General features: G+C 58.9%; 3 protein-coding genes across 3 annotated transcripts; 1 reads left to right on the top strand and 2 right to left on the bottom strand.

The window, feature by feature from the left end:
* Positions 1-17: 17 nt before the first annotated feature.
* Positions 18-7,546, bottom strand: LOC102172711 (complement C4-A-like). Its single transcript, XM_018045256.1, is given in 29 exon segments — positions 18-106; positions 109-186; positions 189-224; positions 227-271; positions 416-504; positions 600-655; positions 894-989; positions 991-1,104; positions 1,214-1,353; positions 1,621-1,691; positions 1,783-1,894; positions 1,989-2,186; positions 2,661-2,735; positions 2,909-3,035; positions 3,297-3,455; positions 3,621-3,683; positions 3,685-3,807; positions 3,929-4,111; positions 4,238-4,414; positions 4,523-4,638; positions 5,253-5,385; positions 5,487-5,592; positions 5,731-5,827; positions 6,002-6,090; positions 6,276-6,361; positions 6,445-6,515; positions 6,708-6,909; positions 7,099-7,297; positions 7,422-7,546. Coding segments are annotated over 29 exon segments (3,195 nt in total). The 5' UTR covers positions 7,487-7,546.
* Positions 7,547-8,338: 792 nt separating this feature from the next.
* Positions 8,339-11,015, bottom strand: LOC102168723 (helicase SKI2W). Its single transcript, XM_018045257.1, has 8 exons — positions 10,776-11,015; positions 10,536-10,640; positions 10,066-10,213; positions 9,858-9,984; positions 9,516-9,726; positions 9,253-9,363; positions 8,965-9,178; positions 8,339-8,769 (listed from the first exon to the last, which is right to left on the bottom strand). The coding sequence occupies exons 1-5, from the start codon at positions 10,998-11,000 to the stop codon at positions 9,675-9,677; spliced, it is 657 nt and encodes a 218-aa protein (XP_017900746.1). The 5' UTR covers positions 11,001-11,015; the 3' UTR covers positions 8,339-8,769; positions 8,965-9,178; positions 9,253-9,363; positions 9,516-9,674.
* Positions 11,016-12,158: 1,143 nt separating this feature from the next.
* On the top strand, positions 12,159-20,442 carry LOC102188588 (complement C4-A). Its single transcript, XM_018045255.1, is given in 28 exon segments — positions 12,159-12,284; positions 12,409-12,607; positions 12,797-12,998; positions 13,190-13,260; positions 13,344-13,432; positions 13,636-13,718; positions 13,899-13,995; positions 14,134-14,239; positions 14,349-14,481; positions 15,058-15,173; positions 15,283-15,459; positions 15,586-15,768; positions 15,890-16,075; positions 16,239-16,397; positions 16,656-16,782; positions 16,955-17,029; positions 17,519-17,716; positions 17,811-17,922; positions 18,014-18,084; positions 18,353-18,364; positions 18,367-18,491; positions 18,602-18,811; positions 19,051-19,102; positions 19,201-19,290; positions 19,436-19,645; positions 19,822-19,897; positions 20,059-20,215; positions 20,329-20,442. Coding segments are annotated over 28 exon segments (3,495 nt in total). The 5' UTR covers positions 12,159-12,219.
* The last annotated feature ends 498 nt before the right edge of the window (positions 20,443-20,940 follow it).

The raw sequence follows: 20,940 nt of genomic DNA on the forward strand, positions 1-20,940 counted from the left end.
AGGCTGCCCAGCTTCCATTAACTGCCCTCCTCCTGCCACTCCTGCTCGCCGCTGCACTCAGAACCTTTCTGGATGAGATCCACGGCGCGGTCCTTGGTCTCAGGGGCAGCAGGCTCCACTGCTCGGTCTTGTCCAGGTAGCGGGAAGCAGCCAGTGTTGGAGCCAAGAGGGTCATGGTTTGTTCCCGCAGCCTTGGGGAAGCCTCAGGAGGGAGGCCAGGCCTCTGGGGACAAGGCCCCCTCAGAGCCCAATGCTTCCAGTGGATCCGAGGCTATGGGGAGGACAGGATGGAGGGTCAGAGAGCAGGTCTGGGGGCCAGGGTCGGAGGGTCAGGGAGTCTCAAGATCAAACAGAAGTGCCCAGTTTCCATGAATCCAAGGGAGGCCGCTGGAAAGGGAACGGAGGACACGCCCACCTGTGACTCTGACGAAACTCTTGAAATCTCCTTCAGGGACAATATTGGGATCAGAGTTGCCAGGAATTTCCAAGGTCCGGCCTCGGGGTCTGGGAAGATGAGGGGAGTCAGCGGTCTGTCCTGCTGTCCACGCTGTCTGCCCCCTCCCACCCCCAGGACCCTGCTGTCCGTGAGTGGAGGTCACTCACCCAGGGGGTTGAGATCATAGACTATCTCCTCGCTGTGAAGGGCCCCTTCTCTCTGTGGAGGGGAAACGAAGCTGTGAGAGATCACACAGGCCACAGCCCGCCCCTCCAGTGCACACTCCTCAGGACTTGCAGTTGGAACTTCAGGGACACGGAGGGACCAGGACTGTGGAAAGTGCAAATGGACCAAAGCATTGGGTGTGGGGGGTGGCCTCAGCGCTCTTGCAGGGAGAGGAACAGAGCAGGGGGTGAACCTGGGAGATGGGGACCTAGATTCAGGGTGTTCCACTCACCTCGACTTGTAGAATCTTAGATATTGCGTCCCCCACAGGGAAATCTAAGGATCCTCGAGCCACCACCTTGAGGGACACGGCAGCAGCTGCGATGGGCCACCACAGAGAAGCCAACGGGCCGGGCAGAGCCCGCGGGCACCTGTACCCGCTGGGCGAGCCCTCCACCCCCGGCCAGGCACAGACCCTCCACTGGGGACACAAGGACGCTCACCTGGGGGCAGGAAGACGGTGAGGGCCAGAGTCCCAGCCCAGTTAGGCTCCCCACCCCTCACCTGCCCAGTCCCCCACCACCACCGTGCGTTCAGCCCCAAGGGCCTCACGGTCAGATCTCTATCCAGGTAGTTGTAGAGGACAGGCCGCAGCTCGAGCTGCTCAAAGCGGCGGACAGAGACCGGCAGGCGGAGGTGCATGTGGAATTCACGGAACACTAGGAGTCGGGCCGGGGTGGCCACACACAAGCCTGACACAGAGTGGGCACATATGAGAGGCCTGGGGGCATCACAAGCAAGGGTCCCCAGGAGTGAGGGCAGGGCCTGCCCCTAGTCCCCTACATCCCACCCATCCTCTGCCTGCCGCTGCTCAATGGCTTCAGACCCACGCTCGGCATGCAGACATCTCCAGCTCTCTGCCCCTCATTCCTGCTACCAAGAGCTAAGGACCAATTAGGGAGCCTCGGTCCAGGGAGCCTGGAAGAGGAAGGCCGAGGACCCTGGCAGGGTGATCACACCTGTGCTTTTGGACAGGCTCACGCCGTGGATCTCCCACGTGGTCAGAGAGTCCGGGAGCAGCAGTTGTAATCTGCGGTGGGAAAGGTGAGAAGCTGGGTCACACGCTGGGCAGGCCCCAGACACAGCCCAGAGACAAAGCCAGGCCCCGCACGCGCCCTCACTGGGAGAAGCGGTCCACTTCTTCCACTTTCCAAAGCCAGTTCTCGGGGAAGAAGCTGCGCACGGGGATGTCATCCTCTTCAATCAGGTCCTCCTCCTTCAGGAGCTCCAAGGCTCTGTGGGGGACACCGTGGAGGGCGGTGAGGAGGGGGCCATTCTGACCCTCCAGGGGCCCCGGCCAGTGCCCCGGCCACACCCAGCCCCTCACCTCGGACCAGGCCCACCTGGCCCCTGGTCCGGGCCTTCTTGCGCAGGTTTTCGGCAAACTGGCAGCAGGACAGGAAGGGCTCTCGGCAGGCCGGCTGCTGCACCCGGGCCGCCCGCTGCTCACAGGTGCGCACCATGGGCAGCCGCGTCAGCCCGTCCTGGCAGCAGCGCTTGGCTACGGGGGAGGTGTACTGGCCCACTGCAGGACCAGGTGAGGCTGAGCGAGGGGCACGCCTCATCCCCGGCCCCGACCTCTAGACGTGCCAGGACTCACCCGGAGAGACCAGGAACTTGAGGGCCGGTCACAGCAGAGCACCTCCCCAGCCTCCCTTTTGCCCCAGAACTACAGTGTCTGCATTTCTAGCCCAGACACCATGCACTGGCTCAGTCGGGACCAGAGGAGCCAGTAGGCAGACCTGCATCCCGAGCCTTGGGCCCAAGTGGAGAACTGCATATGTCTTAGTCGCTCAAGGCATGTCGGAATCTGAGGACCCGGAGGCTCCTCTGTCTGAATTCTCCAGGCAAGAATACTGGAGGCAGTAGAGACATTGCCTTCTTCTGGCGATCTTTCCAACCCAGGGATCGAACCTAGGTCTCTTCATTGCAGGCAGATTCTTTACCATCTGAGCCAGGAGGGAAGCCCTAGAGAATTTCATGGGCACCCTCAACTCACGCTTCTCATGAATCGCCTTTTGGAAGTTCACGTTTCTCTTTTTCCGAGACTTTGACTCCTTGGGACAGCTCAGACCTGGTAGAGAGCAGGAATGCAGTCAGCCAGAGGGCACAGGGCCTCCCCCTCCCCTCTGAGTCTCCCCCTCCCAGCCCAGCCCTTCCCACCCCTCCTCTTCCCGTCTTTCCCCCTCAGGCCCCTCCTTCCTCCTATCCTCCCACCACCCACTCCCCTTCCTCCTCTGTCCTCACTCTTTCTGATTTCAGTCCGATGGTCTCCATCAGAAAAGGCCAGACCAGCTGCCTTGAACACTTGAGGGGCAGTGTCTCCACCGCCGGGACCACAGCCAAGGTCATAGCTGTTCATAGCTTCGAAGACCTGGCGAGAAAAGGCAGAGATGCTGCTGAGACAAGAGTGGCTGTGGCCGCGATCGCATACTCAGCTGCAGGTGAGAGGGCAGGGTCCAGACAAGTACGAGAGAGACACAGAGAGCGGAAACAGAGCCACCGGGGCCAAGGCTCGAGGGAGGAATGGGAGCAGTCCAGCTGAGTGAGTTCTCGTGGCTGGCTGCCGGCTTGGGGTAGGAGGAGGATGAGCCTCGGAGGGAAGGGAAGATCAGAGAGAGGACTTGGACCAAACCTTGACCATGTCGAGGGGTTTGTGGGACTTGCCACCCACAGCATACAGAGCCGTGTCCACAGCTCCCAGGGCCACCAGGGCTCGAGACCCTGTTTGCAGGTTGAGTTTCACAGCGTCCCCAGGACGATACGCCTTGGAACTGTCCACGTTCAGCTCCATCTGGCAGAGGTGTCAGGGGCAGGTAGTCAGGGTGGGGAGAACTCGTTCAGTCTTGAGCATCCTCAGTGCCACCCCAAACTAAATCACCCCGTTTGCAGTCATTCAGTCTTCTCTCTTAATCCTCCCAGCATGTACACACACCCCATCTCTTCCAATGCAGTTTACCTTCCCCCCACAGTCTCCAGCCTGGACGTCCACTCTCAGGGAGTTGGCCACCGGGACGCCCCCCGTGATAGTAGAAGGCCACGAGGTGGAAGGAGGGCACCAGGCGATGGTCCACAAACACGGAGATGGAGGTCAGGTGGGTCTTGGGCTCTCGATGCACAGACACGATCTGGCCCCGGGACAGGATCTGGAGGGGAGCAGGGTGCTCCTCACTGGCCATCCTCAGCCCTGAGGCCGCCACCCACCCTGAGGGTCCTTCTTCTTGAGACCCTCTCAGCCCGTCCTCCCCTGTGGCCCATCATGGGCACCATGTAATAGAAGTAGGAGAAGCTCCCACTGATGCCCACGGCTTGCAGGTTTAGGTTAAGGGTCTCTCCGACTTTAAGAGGTCGAGGATTCTGCCACTCAATGGACAGAAACCCAGAGCTTCTGGACAGGGGCGCTTTCACAGTGAGACTGCCTACAGCAGGGTGTGGGGAGCCTGCAGACACCTGGAGAGAGGGCAGGGGTCACAGGGTCAAGGGAAAGGGCACAGGCACCCAGCTTCCCCGCCTCTACCCACCAGCCTGGGAACCTTCTCTCCTAGCCCACCCACCCCCGTGAGGGTGGGGTGCTACCGAGAGCTGCACTTCTGAGATGGTCCGAGGAACACCAAGGGAGACGATGACTTGGCCGCTCCCATCGGTGTTCCGTTCAAAGTCCTGGTTTTTAGAAGTCGATCCAGAAAACAACTTGGCAGACACTTTGACGGGAATGCCAGAGGCTGGGGTGCCTGACATGTCACGCACCAGGGCCTAGGTAGATGAGGAGGGGCCGAGGGAAGAGCGCAGTCAGTGAGATGCGGCGCCCTCCTGCCCACCACCCCCGGCACCACTGCTCATCCTCCCCCTTCCTGAAGAAACCTGCAGCAGGAAGGGGACCCCAGGGATAAGCTGCTGCTTGGTTTTGCTCAGATCCAGGGAGAAGGGAGATGACACGAAACGCCAGGACGTGAGCTCTGCCTCCTCCATCTCTCCTCCTGCAAGAGACAGAGTGTAGAGAGGTGGACACAGAGACCTGGGAAGAGAGGAAGAGGAGGGCTGGGGCGGGGAAGGCGTGCTCTAGTGTTTCCCTCCACCAAGGCTGTACTCTCCAGGGCACAAACTTCTGTTCATCTCTATGTTTCCTGAGGTCACCACAGGACATAGCACACAGATGGTGTATAACACAGCTCTGCTGATAGATGTATGGATGATGGATAGACGGATGGATAGGTGGATAGATTCATCAATGGATGAAAGGAGGGGATGGGTGGCTGGAAGGCTGGCTTGCCGGATGGATGGATCCATGGAGGGATGGTGGGATGTGTGATGGACGGAGGGAGAGATGGAAGGATGGGTGGATGGATAGATGGGTGGGTGATTAGATGGATGGTTGGGTGGATGGATGCAGGGATAGGTGGGTGGATGGGTAAAAAATAATACATTGAGAGGGCAGAAGGACCCCTTCCCCAGAAATGGAGCTGTAGAGATACAGCTTTCCTGACTTTGTGTCCCAGCTGAGATGGAGCAGGCTGTTGGTTCTAGAGAACAGAGGGTCAGCTCGGAGGTCAGCGGTGAGGGTCCAGGGTTATAATCAGGGGAAGCCACTCACCTGGAGACTCAATAACGGCTGCTGCAACATACAGGTGCAGTCCTGGGAGGTCATTAATGCTAATATTAAGCTTCTCCAGCACGCCCTGAAACTCGGCCTTTTGCAGGGAAATTTGGCACTGGCCATCCACCAGCTGGGGCAAAGAAGACAGGACAGAGAATGAGACTCGAGTCTCCCACCTCACGCCGCCTCACTCTCCTCACCCACCTCACGCACCTCAACCCTCCTTCCTACCTTGGTCTGACTCTCCAGGCCCCGCAGGAAAGTCTTTTCACCGTCCTCACCCAGAAGCCCAAAGCGCACGTATGCCACCCCCTGCACTGGCTTCCCGTAGATGTACCTGCCACCGAGGAGAGATTCGGAAGAGGGGCTGAGGGCCGGGGCGAGGGCGGGGAGTGGGGTTCCCCAGCACATTCACGCTGCACGGGGTGTCCTGGGGTCAGGCCCAGCATGAGGACCATGTGCGAGGGGGAGATACCTGGCCTGGATGATCACTTGGATGTCACTAAGAAAGCCAGGCGTTGTCAGGATGTAGGGGTTTTCAGGAATGATCTTCACCTCAAAGTTGGGAAGAACTGACCCAGGGCAAAGGGAGGGAAGATCAGACTCTCATGAAAGGACCCTTAAAATATTACCCTCCCCTCGGGGCTGTGGCAGCCGCATCTCCCTTCCCTGGCCCTGCACCCCCCACCTCTGCTCCACCCCGTCCTCCTTGCAGAAAAGGGGCGCTTGTCCCTCCCATCTCCAGCTCTCAGTGTATTTCTTTACCTCAAACTGGGTGCTGCTATTGGAATCCAGGCTGTCTGAGAATTGGGCTGAGATTTTTCACGTCGCTGGCCTTAGGATAGACAAAGGAGAGACTCAGCCCACTCGTATGCGAGGTCTGCAGACAGCCAGTCACCAAATTCCCTAGGAGGAGCCTGGAGGGTGAACCAGGGGCTTAGGAAGCTCAGGATCGGATCACGTGCTGTAGGTGAACAGGTCGGGGACGGTTTTCGTGGGTCTCAGGGAGGAGATGCTCACTCTGAGATGTCTGGGATCAAAACGTCCTGAACGATACAGGAGGGAGCAACCACTTCCCTTTTCTGCACGCGGAAGCCTTGAGAGTTCTGCAATGGGAGTGAAGTGGTCACAGCCACAGGCCAGCTCAGCAGCCCTGGCCCATTAGGAAGGTCAGAGGTCGGGGGCTCACCTCCACCGTGACCGTGAAGATGTCACTGGCCGGGCGCATCTTTTGATCCAGAGCAAAGACTCTGTAGCGAACTGGAAATGGAAGATGAGGAGGTGAGCAGGAGCCATGGGCGGGGTGGGCCCTGGACCCCTGACCCCCTCCCAGAAAGCAAAGGGAAGGAGAGCAAATGTTTGCAAAGCAGCCTTCCTGTGGGGGGCTTCAGGTTATCTCATTCAAGTGGCTGGGAAGGCATGAAAGGTGGAGGCCCTGGCGCCGAGACTCACCCCGCTGGCCAGGGTTATAAACGGGCTGGTCTGTCTGCAGAAAGAGGTGCCCCCGGCGAGAGGAGAACAGCAGGTTGACACCCTGCGTGTCTGTCTGTTTGGACAGAGAGTCCCTGAGCCACGGCGACTGCACCATGAGCTGCACCTCGGGGGCTCCGCGGAGGAGATGGAGGCGACAGAGCCTGGCCTGCTCCTGGGGAATCTGTGAAGAGAGCGAGAGGGAGTGGGTGAGAGACGGAGCAGAAGGGAAGAGGCAGCCTGAGACACAGAGGACCACAGGCGTGGGAGGGGAGGAAGGGAGCAGGGGCATGAGAAGACAAAGCTGTTTCCAAGAAGACAGAGGACAGAAGGGGAGGCGCAGGGCGGCACCAGGAGGGAGTGGGGCCTTTACCGGGAGGTTGAGGAGTATGAAGTCTCTGCCTGAGCTGAGGCTGAAATCCACCTTCGGGGAGCAGAGCTCTTTAACGTGGGATGGGTTCCTCAGGAACACGGATCCTCTCACCACCTGCCCTGAAGGAGCATCCTGGAGTTTCACGGCCACAGACAGGGGGACCCCTATGCGAACCACAGAAGGAGCAAACAGGAGCAACCTGGGAAGAACAGGTGCGAGTCAACAGCCAGCCTGCAGCCCTCCCCCGAATCAGGACCCTCGGAGCCCATCTCCCCTCGCCAGCCCTGGCCCTGTCCAAGCTCTCCGCATCCTGCCTCCAGGACCTGGGCTTCTGCAGAGACAAGGCGAAGAAGCCAGATGCCCAGATCAGCCCCCAGAGGAGCCTCATGGCTGGAGGACCTGAGGGGTTCAGACCCGCCTGCTCCTTTCTGGTTAACCCAGGGCTTGGAGCAGAGTTTTGACTCAGGGCCTTGCTCCTCCCCTCTCCCAGATAAGCCGGGAAACCATGTGACAACCAAGAACTGCAACTGGCCCCAGGCCCAGAACTGGGAGGGGGCACCCCGGACTCCTGGGTCTCTTGAGGGAATCATGGCCTGGAGAGAGACTGAGTCCTTCCCTGTTAACCCTCTCATCCCAATGCCCCGCGCACCAGCGCTCCTGGGTGGGACTGGGTGCCTGTGCATATAGCAGGCACACACACACATCTGCCCAGCAGGGCCCCTCGTAGCTCAGCAAATGGCTCAGACCCGTGTCTCCTCTGTTGATCCCACAAAACAAGAGACTAAGAAACCTGTCTCTTATTGCCCGTGCATGCATGCATGGTCGCTTCAGTTGTATCCAGCTCGTGATGCCAGGGACTGTAGCCCACCAGGCTCCTCTGTCCATGGGATTTCCCCAGGAAGAATACTGGAGTGGGTTGCCATTTCCTTTCTAACCCAGTCTCCTGAACTGGCAGGTGGATTCTTTACCACTGAGCCACCTGGGAAATCTGTCTCTTAACAATAACTCCTTCAAACCCTGAACTACACTAGCTTTTTGATTTTTGTAGGTTCTAACAGAAATTTTATTATTTAGGAGATTAGACACATCTTCATCGTCCCACAGGGGAAACTGACCTCAGTGTCCCTTGTTCCTCTCCAACAAGGTAAAGCTCAGGTCCCACTTTGGGTTTATTTACCTCTGCCCTTAAACGAGGCGCCCGAACTCACTTGTCTCATGAAACAAAAGATTCCAGAAAACATCACAGGCAGAAGAACTTTATTTGTCAGTTTCAACCAAAATATGGAGAACTCTGTCCAACCTCCACAGCCTCCTGAGGCCCCTCCTTGCTACCCCAGACAGAGTAGTGGCAGCACCTTGCTGCATGAAAGACAGCAGCCACGGCCTTGGCAAGCTTTCTGGCTCCACTTTCGTGAAAGGACAGAGAAGCACAGCCCAAACCCCTCCATGGGACGCAGCCCAGGTCAACAGCGGCAGTCACGTCTGACCCTCAGCATAGCAGCAAGCCCAGCACTCTTCCTGGCTCCCGAGCCTTCCCAAGGTGACCCTGCCTCAGCCTGGGTTGGCAGCCCTCCTGGGCCCCTCAATCCCCACCCTGGGGAGGTGTGCAATGATGAACAGAGTCCTCAGGTCTCTGGCAGGCGGAGGAGGGTTCCAGAAGTGGTGGAGACACTGTGCAAGAGAAAGACAAGGCTGGAGCCGGGTTCCTGAGTTCCAGAGAATTCAGACCTTGGCTGGATATGCTCCCAGGTTCCAGAAGACAGGAGAGGGGCTGGGCTTTGCTAATGAGGGAAGCACAAGGAGGGAGGAAATCCAACCTGAGGTCATTGCTCTGTCATCTTCCAGAGGCCGGGGCGCAAGACTCACCAGTCCACCAGCTGGGCCCCAATCAGGTAGCGTACGTGGTAGGCGAGGCCGAGCCGCACCGAGGCAGGTGCCCGCCGGCCCAGGAGCTCTGAAAGGAGTAGCTCACGGTACTGGCCTCGGTGAGGAGCAGCTCATGGCTGCTCATGGCACAAGCTACCCGCCCGGCCAGCTTCACTGTGCCCGCCTCGTCCACGTACCCCAGGGTTCAGAGCACCTGCAAGGATGGTGGGTGTTGGGAGCCAGTAGAAGGCTTCCCCGCCAGCCCCCCAGCCCAGCCCTGCCCCCCACCTCTACTCGCTGGTGGTACTCGGGGAGCAGCAGCAGCGACTGGTCCGACAGCAGGAAGTGCAGCCGCTCCATCTCCTTCTGGATCTGCATCCACTCCCGCAGCTTTAGGTACTGCGAGGAGCCAAGGGCAAGGGCTTGTGAGCCTCCTCCCTGACCTCAGCAGGGGAGCTGAGGACCAAGGCTGGGACACGGGCGGCCAGTCTGCAGGGGATGAGAGGGAAAGCCGTCCCTCCCAACTGGGAAGCTCACATCCAGGGACCAACCTGGGCAGGGAAACGGGGACTGTGCACACACTGAGCCCCCCGGATCAGCTCCTCCAGCTTCCGGGCCCGGAGGCCCCCCTCGACCACAGACACATCCTTGCGTTGCAGGTCATTGACAGGGTCCAGGGTGGGGGGTCCCGTGGGGTGCGCCTGAGCCAGTCATAGCAGTTCCTGGACAGCAGTGGTCACGGCCGCAGAGGGCGGATCCTTCCTGAGGACGGAGCTGGGCTTAGACCTGGGGCAGGGGCTTCTCTTCCTGTGGAACCCTCCCTAGGACTAAGGGAGCCTCCATGACCACACCTCGCCACCACCCCCACATGGTCCCTCCCCAGCATCTCTGACTTGAATTTTGGTTGCTGCCGCTTGCTGAAGTCCTCCAAGATCTTGTCCCCATTCAGCCGGAGCACCTTGGTGGTGATGGCGGCCACGTCTCCTGGCTGGAGCTTGGCCACAGTGTGGTCACAGGGCCCTGAGAAGAAGGGAGAGCAGGGTCAGACCGGGCACCTCAGCTGTGCTGTTGGCAAGAGCCCGGGCACCCGTCCACTCTCACCTTCAGGCAGGAACAGCTTGAATCCCACGAGGTCGTCTGGGTAGGGCACGTCTGGGGAGGCTGGCCCCCTCTCCCGCGGGTCCTCAGACATGGGCTTGTCACACAAGACCAGGGCTGTGAATACTCTGCTGGTGGAGTTCGAAGAGACCTAGAGGACGTGGGGAGGCCAGGACGGGGCAGTGTGAGGAGTGGACATCCGAGAAGAGACCAGATGCCCCAGTTCAGGCAGGGAGCGTGGGGCGGCCATGCAGACTGGTAGCCAAGTCAAGCAACTGGAGCAGACTTCGGGGGCAGGGCTCGGGGGGAGGACAAGGAGACGAGCATGAAGTGCTGGGGATGGGAGGAAAGGAGGGCTCGAGGGAAAAATGAGAGTACTGCTGAGGACAACTGGCTCCTCGCCAAGTGGGGAAGATGGAGACGGGGCTGGCTGCTCCCTCCGGCCTTGGAGTCCAGATTCCCACCACCCTCACCTGAAGGATCACACCCAGTGCGTTGTGATGCTCCTGATTCTTCACAACCACCACCCTTCCCGCTGAGAGAGACTTCAGCCCATTCACAGACTCTATGATGCGGTGCTAAGGAGCAGGGACGAGAAGAAAGGGGATAAGAAGTGTCACAGAGATGCTGGGACAAGGTTCAGGTGTACCCAGGCCATCCCAGTCTCTTCCTCCCCATGCATCACCCCGCCCCCAACACTCACAGGCGCTCACCTGGATCTGGCTCCGGGTCTCAGTCAGTTCCTCCCCCCAGCTGTAATACTCAGGCAGGTCGATGAGCTGGCCAGTCACCTCGGGCTCTTCCAAAGCCCCCAGCTTCTTGGTCAGTTCAGCCAGAGCTTGTTCATGGGCCTGGGAGAAGCCAGGGTAGGTGTGAAGCCAGAGTCTCCGAGCTGGCCCTCTCCAATTAAACCCATTGATTCCAGAGGCCTGCCTCATTGTACTATGTTCTCAACAGGCTGCCCTGCCCAGACTGAGGCAGGGTCACCTTGGAAAGTTCGGGAGCCAGGTTGAGTGCTGGGCTTGCTGCTGTGTAGAGCGTCAGATGTGACTGCTGCTGTTGACCTGGGCTGTGTCCCAGTGGAGGGGTTTGGGCTGTGCTTCTCTGACCTTTCACGGAAGTAGAGCCAGACACCTTGTCAAGGCTGTGGCTGCTGTCTTTCATGCAGCAAGGTGCTGCCACTATTCTGTCTGGAGTAGGAAGGAGGGGTTTCTAAGGAAGCTGTGGAAGTTGGACAGAGTTCTTCTCCCTATTTTGATTGAATCTGACAAATAAAGTATTCTTGCCTGTGATGTTTTGTGGATGTCTTTTGTTTCATGAGACATGTGAGTCTGGGCACCTCGTTTAGGGGCAGAGGTAAAGCCAAAGGGGGACCTGAGCTTTACCTTGTTGATCAGAGAGGAACAAGGGACACTGAGGTCAGTTTCCCCTGAAGGATGGTGAGAATGTGTCTGATCTCCCAAACAACAGAATTTCTGTTAGATCCTACTAAAAGCAAAAAGCTGATGTAGTTCAGGTTTTGCAGGGATTATTGTAAAAGACAGGTTTCCCAGGTGGCTCAGTGGTAAAGAATCCACCTGCCTGTTCAGGAGGCTGGGTCAGGAAGATCCCCTGGAGGAGCAAATGGCAACCTACTCCAGTATTCTTCCTGGGAAATCCCATGGACAGAGGAGCCTGGTGGGCTACAGACCTCGAGTCACAGAGTTGGACATGACTGAAGTGACCGAGCATGCATGAACACACAGTAGGAGACAGGTTTCTTAGTATCTTGTTTTGTGGGATCAACAGAGGAGACACGGGTCTGAGCCATTTGCTGAGCCACCTGGGGCCCTGCTGGGCAGATGTGTGTGTGTGCCTGCTATATGCACAGGCACCCAGTCCCACCCAGGAGCGCTGGTGCGTGGGGCATTGGGATGAGAGGGTTAACAGGGAAGGACTCAGTCTCTCTCCAGGCCATGATTCCCTCAAGAGACCCAGGTGTCCCGGGTGCCCCCTCCCAGTTCTGGGTCTGGGGCCAGTTGCAGTTCTTGGTTGTCACGTGGTTTCCCAGCTAATCTGGGCCAGGGGAGGAGCAAGGTCCAGAGTCAAAACTCTGCTCCAAGCCCTGGGTTAACCAGAAAGGAGCAGGCGGGTCTGAACCCCTCAGGTCCTCCAGCCATGAGGCTCCTCTGGGGGCTGATCTGGGCATCTGGCTTCTTCGCCTTGTCTCTGCAGAAGCCCAGGTCCTGGAGGCAGGATGCGGAGAGCTTGGACAGGGCCAGGGCTGGCGAGGGGAGATGGGCTCCGAGGGTCCTGATTCGGGGGAGGGCTGCAGGCTGGCTGTTGACTCGCACCTGTTCTTCCCAGGTTGCTCCTGTTTGCTCCTTCTGTGGTTCGCATAGGGGTCCCCCTGTCTGTGGCCGTGAAACTCCAGGATGCTCCTTCAGGGCAGGTGGTGAGAGGATCCGTGTTCCTGAGGAACCCATCCCACGTTAAAGAGCTCTGCTCCCCGAAGGTGGATTTCAGCCTCAGCTCAGGCAGAGACTTCATACTCCTCAACCTCCCGGTAAAGGCCCCACTCCCTCCTGGTGCCGCCCTGCGCCTCCCCTTCTGTCCTCTGTCTTCTTGGAAACAGCTTTGTCTTCTCATGCCCCTGCTCCCTTCCTCCCCTCCCACGCCTGTGGTCCTCTGTGTCTCAGGCTGCCTCTTCCCTTCTGCTCCGTCTCTCACCCACTCCCTCTCGCTCTCTTCACAGATTCCCCAGGAGCAGGCCAGGCTCTGTCGCCTCCATCTCCTCCGCGGAGCCCCCGAGGTGCAGCTCATGGTGCAGTCGCCGTGGCTCAGGGACTCTCTGTCCAAACAGACAGACACGCAGGGTGTCAACCTGCTGTTCTCCTCTCGCCGGGGGCACCTCTTTCTGCAGACAGACCAGCCCGTTTATAACCCTGGCCAGCGGGGTGAGTCTCGGCGCCAGGGCCTCCACCTTTCATGCCTTCCCAGCCACTTGAATGAGATAACCTGAAGCCCCCACAGGAAGGCTGCTTTGCAAACATTTGCTCTCCTTCCCTTTGCTTTCTGGGAGGGGGTCAGGGGTCCAGGGCCCACCCCGCCCATGGCTCCTGCTCACCTCCTCATCTTCCATTTCCAGTTCGCTACCGAGTCTTTGCTCTGGATCAAAAGATGCGCCCGGCCAGTGACATCCTCACGGTCACGGTGGAGGTGAGCCCCCGACCTCTGACCTTCCTAATGGGCCAGGGCTGCTGAGCTGGCCTGTGGCTGTGACCGCTTCACTCCCATTGCAGAACTCTCAAGGCTTCCGTGTGCAAAAAAGAGAAGTGTTTGCTCCCTCCTCCATCTTCCAGGACAACTTTTTGATCCCAGACATCTCAGAGTGAGCATTTCCTCCCAGGGACTGCCCCCACCGACCCTTCTCTAACTCCCACTTCCCCCAGCTGGCTAACTACAGCACATGGTCCAGTCCTGAGCTCCCTCAGCCCCTGGATCACCCCATAGTCTCTTCCTAGGGAGCTGGGCCACTGGCTGTCAGTGGGCCTCTTGCACGAGTGGGCTGAGTCTCTCCTTGTCCATCCTCAGGCCAGGAACATGGAAAATCTCAGCCCGATTCTCAGACAGCCTGGATTCCAATAGCAGCACCCAGTTTGAGGTGAAGAAATATGGTGAGAGCTGGAGATGGGAGGGACAAGCGCCCCTTTTCTGCAAGGAGGACGGGGTGGAGCAGAGGTGGGGGGTGCAGGGCCAGGGAAGGGAGATGCGGCTGCCACAGCCCCGAGGGGAGGGTAATATTTTAAGGGTCCTTTCATGAGAGTCTGATCTTCCCTCCCTTTGCCCTGGGTCAGTTCTTCCCAACTTTGAGGTGAAGATCATTCCTGAAAACCCCTACATCCTGACAACGCCTGGCTTTCTTAGTGACATCCAAGTGATCATCCAGGCCAGGTATCTCCCCCTCGCACATGGTCCTCATGCTGGGCCTGACCCCAGGACACCCCGTGCAGCGTGAATGTGCTGGGGAACCCCACTCCCCGCCCTCGCCCCGGCCCTCAGCCCCTCTTCCGAATCTCTCCTCGGTGGCAGGTACATCTACGGGAAGCCAGTGCAGGGGGTGGCATACGTGCGCTTTGGGCTTCTGGGTGAGGACGGTGAAAAGACTTTCCTGCGGGGCCTGGAGAGTCAGACCAAGGTAGGAAGGAGGGTTGAGGTGCGTGAGGTGGGTGAGGAGAGTGAGGCGGCGTGAGGAGGTGAGGTGGGAGACTCGAGTCTCATTCTCTGTCCTGTCTTCTTTGCCCCAGCTGGTGGATGGCCAGTGCCAAATTTCCCTGCAAAAGGCCGAGTTTCAGGGCGTGCTGGAGAAGCTTAATATTAGCATTAATGACCTCCCAGGGCTGCGCCTGTATGTTGCAGCAGCCGTTATTGAGTCTCCAGGTGAGTGGCTTCCCCTGATTATAACCCTGGACCCTCACCGCTGACCTTCGAGCTGACCCTCTTTCTCTAGCACTAATACCACCCTGCTCCATCTCAGTTGGGACACGAAGTCAGGAAAGACCCAGAAGACTCTCTCTGCAACTGCATTTCTGAGCTGTTTCTGGGAAAGGTGACCTTCCCACTGTCTCAATATATTCTATTCCACGCATCCATCCACCCATCCCTCCATCTATCCCTCTGTCCAAAAAAATTCCCTCCCTCCATCCATCTATCCATCCATCCATCAATCCATTTATCTGACCAGCTATCCACCCATCTCCTCCATCCATCCACCCATCCATCCATCTATGTATCCATCATCCAACGTCTATCAGCAGAGCTGTGTTATACACCATCTGTGTGCTATGTCCTGTGGTGACCTCAGGAAACATAGAGATGAACAGAAGGCAGTTTGTGCCCTGGAGAGTTCAGCCTTGGTGGAGGGAAACACTAGAGCACGCCTTCCCCACCCCCAGCCCTCCTCTTCGTCTCTTCCCAGGTCTCTGTGTCCACCCTTCTACACTCTGTCTCTTGCAGGAGGAGAGATGGAGGAGGCAGAGCTCACGTCCTGGCGTTTTGTGTCATCTCCCTTCTCCCTGGATCTAAGCAAAACCAAGCAGCAGCTTATCCCTGGGGTCCCCTTCCTGCTGCAGGTTTCTTCGGGAAGGGGGAGGATGAGCAGTGGTGCCGGGGGTGGTGGGCAGGAGGGCGCCGCGTCTCACTGACTGCACTCTTCCCTCGGCCCCTCCCTCATCTACCTAGGCCCTGGTGCGTGACATGTCAGGCACCCCAGCCTCTGGCATTCCCGTCAAAGTGTCTGCCAAGTTGTTTTCTGGATCGACTTCTAAAAACCAGGACTTTGAACGGAACACAGATGGGAGCGGCCAAGTCATCGTCTCCCTTGGTGTTCCTCGGACCATCTCAGAAGTGCAGCTCTCGGTAGCACCCTACCCTCACGGGGGTGGGTGGGCTAGGAGAGAAGGTTCCCAGGCTGGCGGGTAGAGGCGGGGAAGCTGGGTGCCTGTGCCCTTTCCCTTGACCCTGTGACCCCTGCCCTCTCTCCAGGTGTCTGCAGGCTCCCCCCACCCTGCTGTAGGCAGTCTCACTGTGAAAGCGCCCCTGTCCAGAAGCTCTGGGTTTCTGTCCATTGAGTGGCAGAATCCTCGACCTCTTAAAGTCGGAGAGACCCTTAACCTAAACCTGCAAGCCGTCGGCATCAGCGGGAGCTTCTCCTACTTCTATTACATGGTGTGCATGATGGGCCACAGGGGAGGACAGGCTGAGAGGGTCTCAAGAGGAAAGACCCTCAGGGTGGGTGGCGGCCCCAGGGCTGAGGATGGCCAGTGAGGAGCACCCTGCTCCCCTCCAGATCCTGTCCCGGGGCCAGATCGTGTCTGTGCATCGAGAGCCCAAGACCCACCTGACCTCCATCTCCGTGTTTGTGGACCATCGCCTGGTGCCCTCCTTCCACCTCGTGGCCTTCTACTATCACGGGGGCGTCCCGGTGGCCAACTCCCTGAGAGTGGACGTCCAGGCTGGAGGCTGTGAGGGGAAGGTACCTGCATCAGAAGAGATGGGGTGTGTGTACATGCTGGGAGGATTAAGAGAGAAGACTGAATGACTGCAAACGGGGTGATTTAGTTTGGGGTGCACTGAGGATGCTCAAGACTGAACGAGTTCTCCCCACCCTGACTACCTGCCCCTGACACCTCTGCCAGATGGAGCTGAACGTGGACAGTTCCAAGGCGTATCGTCCTGGGGACGCTGTGAAACTCAACCTGCAAACAGGGTCTCGAGCCCTGGTGGCCCTGGGAGCTGTGGACACGGCTCTGTATGCTGTGGGTGGCAAGTCCCACAAACCCCTCGACATGGTCAAGGTTGGTCAGGTCCTCTCTCTGATCCTCCCTTCCCTCCGAGGCTCATCCTCCTCCTACCCCAAGCCGCAGCCAGCCACGAGAACTCACTCAGCTGGACTGCTCCCATTCCTCCCTCGAGCCTTGGCCCCGGTGGCTCTGTTTCCGCTCTCTGTGTCTCTCTCGTACTTGTCTGGACCCTGCCCTCTCACCTGCAGCTGAGTATGCGATCGCGGCCACAGCCACTCTTGTCTCAGCAGCATCTCTGCCTTTTCTCGCCAGGTCTTCGAAGCTATGAACAGCTATGACCTTGGCTGTGGTCCCGGCGGTGGAGACACTGCCCCTCAAGTGTTCAAGGCAGCTGGTCTGGCCTTTTCTGATGGAGACCATCGGACTGAAATCAGAAAGAGTGAGGACAGAGGAGGAAGGGGAGTGGGTGGTGGGAGGATAGGAGGAAGGAGGGGCCTGAGGGGGAAAGACGGGAAGAGGAGGGGTGGGAAGGGCTGGGCTGGGAGGGGGAGACTCAGAGGGGAGGGGGAGGCCCTGTGCCCTCTGGCTGACTGCATTCCTCTCTCTACCAGGTCTGAGCTGTCCCAAGGAGTCAAAGTCTCGGAAAAAGAGAAACGTGAACTTCCAAAAGGCGATTCATGAGAAGCGTGAGTTGAGGGTGCCCATGAAATTCTCTAGGGCTTCCCTCCTGGCTCAGATGGTAAAGAATCTGCCTGCAATGCACGAGACCCGGGTTCGATCCCTGGGATGGAAAGATCCCCAGAAGAAAGGGTTGTCTCTACTGCCTCCAGTATTCTTGCCTGGAGAATTCCAGACAGAGGAGCCTCTGGGGCTACAGTCTACGGGTCTCAGATTCCGACATGCCTTGAGCGACTAAGACATATGCAGTTCTCCACTTGGGCCCAAGGCTCGGGATGCAGGTCTGCCTGTTGGCTCCTCTGCTCCCGACTGAGCCAGTGCATGGTGTCTGGGCTAGAAATGCAGACACTGTAGTTCTGGGGTGAAAGGGAGGCTGGGGGAGGTGCTCTGCTGTGACCACCCTCAAGTTGCTGGTCTCTCGGGGTGAGTGCTGGCACGTCTAGAGGTCGGGCCGGGGATGAGGCGTGCCCCTCGCTCAGCCTCACCTGGTCCTGCAGTGGGCCAGTACACCTCCCCCGTAGCCAAGCGCTGCTGCCAGGACGGGCTGACGCGGCTGCCCATGGTGCGCACCTGTGAGCAGCGGGCGGCCCGGGTGCAGCAGCCGGCCTGCCGAGAGCCCTTCCTGTCCTGCTGCCAGTTTGCTGAAAACCTGCGCAAGAAGGCCCGGACCAGGGGCCAGGTGGGCCTGGCCCGAGGTGAGGGGCTGGGTGTGGCCGGGGCACTGGCCGGGGCCCCTGGAGGGTCAGGACGGCCCCCTCCTCACCGCCCTCCACGGTGTCCCCCACACAGCCTTGGAGCTCCTGAAGGAGGAGGACCTGATTGAAGAGGATGACATCCCCGTGCGCAGCTTCTTCCCCGAGAACTGGCTTTGGAGAGTGGAAGAAGTGGACCGCTTCTCCCAGTGAGGGCGCGTGCGGGGCCTGGCTTTGTCTCTGGGCTGTGTCTGGGGCCTGCCCAGCGTGTGACCCAGCTTCTCACCTTTCCCACCGCAGATTACAACTGCTGCTCCCGGACTCTCTGACCACGTGGGAGATCCACGGCGTGAGCCTGTCCAAAAGCACAGGTGTGGTCACCCTGCTGGGGCCCTGGGGCTCCCTCTTCCAGGCTCCCTGGACCGAGGCTCCCTACTTGGTCCTTAGCTCTTGGTACAGGAATGAGGGGCAGAGAGCTGGAGATGTCTGCATGCCGAGCGTGGGGTCTGAAGCCATTGAGCAGCGGCAGGCAGAGGATGGGTGGGATGTAGGGGAATAGGGGCAGGCCCTGCCACTCACTCCTGGGGACCCTTGGTTGAGATGCCCCCAGGCCTCTCATATGTGCCCACTCTGTGTCAGGCTTGTGTGTGGCCACCCAGCCCGACTCCGAGTGTTCCGTGAATTCCACATGCACCTCCGCCTGCCGGTCTCTGTCCGCCGCTTTGAGCAGCTCGAGCTGCGGCCTGTCCTCTACAACTACCTGGATAGAGATCTGACTGTGAGGCCCTTGGGGGCTGAACGCACGGTGGTGGTGGGGGACTGGGCAGGTGAGGGGTGGGGAGCCTAACTGGGCTGGGACTCTGGCCCTCACCGTCTTCCTGCCCCCAGGTGAGCGTCCGTGTGTCCCCAGTGGAGGGTCTGTGCCTGGCCGGGGGTGGAGGGCTCGCCCAGCAGGTGCAGGTGCCCGCGGGCTCTGCCCGGCCCGTTGGCTTCTCTGTGGTGCCCATCGCAGCTGCTGCCGTGTCCCTCAAGGTGGTGGCTCGAGGATCCTTAGATTTCCCTGTGGGGGACGCAATATCTAAGATTCTACAAGTCGAGGTGAGTGGAACACCCCTGAATCTAGGTCCCCATCTCCCAGGTTCACCCCCTGCTCTGGCCCTCTCCCTGCAAGAGTGCTGAGGCCACCCCCTACACCCAATGCTTTGGTCCATTTGCACTTTCCACAGTCCTGGTCCCTCCGTGTCCCTGAAGTTCCAACTGCAAGTCCTGAGGAGTGTGCACTGGAGGGGCGGGCTGTGGCCTGTGTGATCTCTCACAGCTTCGTTTCCCCTCCACAGAGAGAAGGGGCCCTTCACAGCGAGGAGATAGTCTATGATCTCAACCCCCTGGGTGAGTGACCTCCACTCACGGACAGCAGGGTCCTGGGGGTGGGAGGGGGCAGACAGCGTGGACAGCAGGACAGACCGCTGACTCCCTCATCTTCCCAGACCCCCGAGGCCGGACCTTGGAAATTCCTGGCAACTCTGATCCCAATATTATCCCTGAAGGAGATTTCAAGAGTTTCGTCAGAGTCACAGGTGGGCGTGTCCTCCAGTCCCTTCCCTGGGGCCTCCGTTGGATTCATGGAAACCTGGGCACTTCTGTTTGATCTTGAGACTCCCTGACCCTCCGACCCTGGCCCCCAGACCTGCTCTCTGACCCTCCATCCTGTCCTCCCCATAGCCTCGGATCCACTGGAAGCATTGGGCTCTGAGGGGGCCTTGTCCCCAGGAGGCCTGGCCTCCCTCCTGAGGCTTCCCCAAGGCTGCGGGGAACAAACCATGACCCTCTTGGCTCCAACACTGGCTGCTTCCCGCTACCTGGACAAGACCGAGCAGTGGAGCCTGCTGCCCCCTGAGACCAAGGACCGTGCCGTGGATCTCATCCAGAAAGGTTCTGAGTGCAGCGGCGAGCAGGAGTGGGGCCAGGAGAAGGCAGTTAATGGAAGCTGGGCAGCCTGGGTGGTCAGAGCAGGGAAGAGAGATGCGGTCCTCAGAGGAAATGGGGAGTGTGGCCTGGCCACAGCAGTAGGGGAGTTGGTGTGACCTCAGCTGCCTCTCCTCTCCAAGGCTACACGCGGATCCAGGAATTTCGAAAAAGAGATGGTTCCTATGGGGCTTGGTTACATCGGGATAGTAGCACCTGGTGAGTTTGGAGGAGTGTCCTGGGTGTGGTGGGAGGGGCAGGGCTGGTGGGGGCAGAAGGCAGCTACTATGGGAGGGCAAATAGCCAGGAGCCACCAGGAGTGGGGCCTCCCCCTTATAGGGACCAGTGGCTATCCCCAGCAATGCCTTCGTCTCCTCTAGGCTCACGGCCTTTGTGCTGAAGATACTGAGTTTGGCCCAGGATCAGGTGGGTGGCTCACCTGAAAAGCTGCAGGAGACGGCCATGTGGCTGCTTTCCCAGCAACGGGATGATGGCTCATTCCATGATCCTTTTCCAGTAATGGATAGGAGTATGCAGGTATGGGGCTGGGAACTGGTGCCAAGGGCACATGCAGAGAGAAGAAAATCACCCTGACCGCCTTAACCAAGTGCCGAGGTTGAATTCTCCTCTACTCTTCCCTACCTCAACAGGGAGGCTTAGTGGAAGCGATGCAGACTAGGATGCGCTCACAGCCTTCGTGTTCCATCCGCCCTTCCCACCACGGGCCTGGTGGTCTTCCCAGACAAGACTTCAAGAGCAGTTGAGTGAAGTGGTAAGTGCAGTCTATGAAATCCGACCTTTTGCTGATACCTTTCCCCTCAGGAGACCAGTCGAACAGACCTCTCCACCACACACACTTTCTTCCACAGGAAAATTCCAATCTCAAGAGCAACACCTTCTTGGGGGCAAAAAGCAAACTCTGGATCTCTGGGCGCCCACTGCCTCTTCTCCGCCATTCACAGCCTACGCCCTGTCGGGCTGACTGAAGGCTCCCGAGGACCTTCGAAGCGTTGCTCACAAACAAACCTCATTGCCTTGCCTCAGGACAAATCGGTGTGAGGGTCCTGGCAAGTGAACCTAAGGATGGGAGAGCTAGAGCTTGAGACCCCTGAGCAGTCCAAATAGGGAGAAAACAGAATGAATGAAGCCCTTGGAGAATCAGAAGCATAAAGCAGGGTGACTGGAAATCAGTAGAGATAAAGGGTGATCAAAGGCAGACAATCATAAGATCCTCCACTTGTTTCACTGTGGTCTCTTCAACT

This window comes from Capra hircus, unplaced genomic scaffold (assembly GCF_001704415.2).
Source record: "Capra hircus breed San Clemente unplaced genomic scaffold, ASM170441v1, whole genome shotgun sequence".
Lineage (NCBI taxonomy): Eukaryota > Metazoa > Chordata > Mammalia > Artiodactyla > Bovidae > Capra > Capra hircus.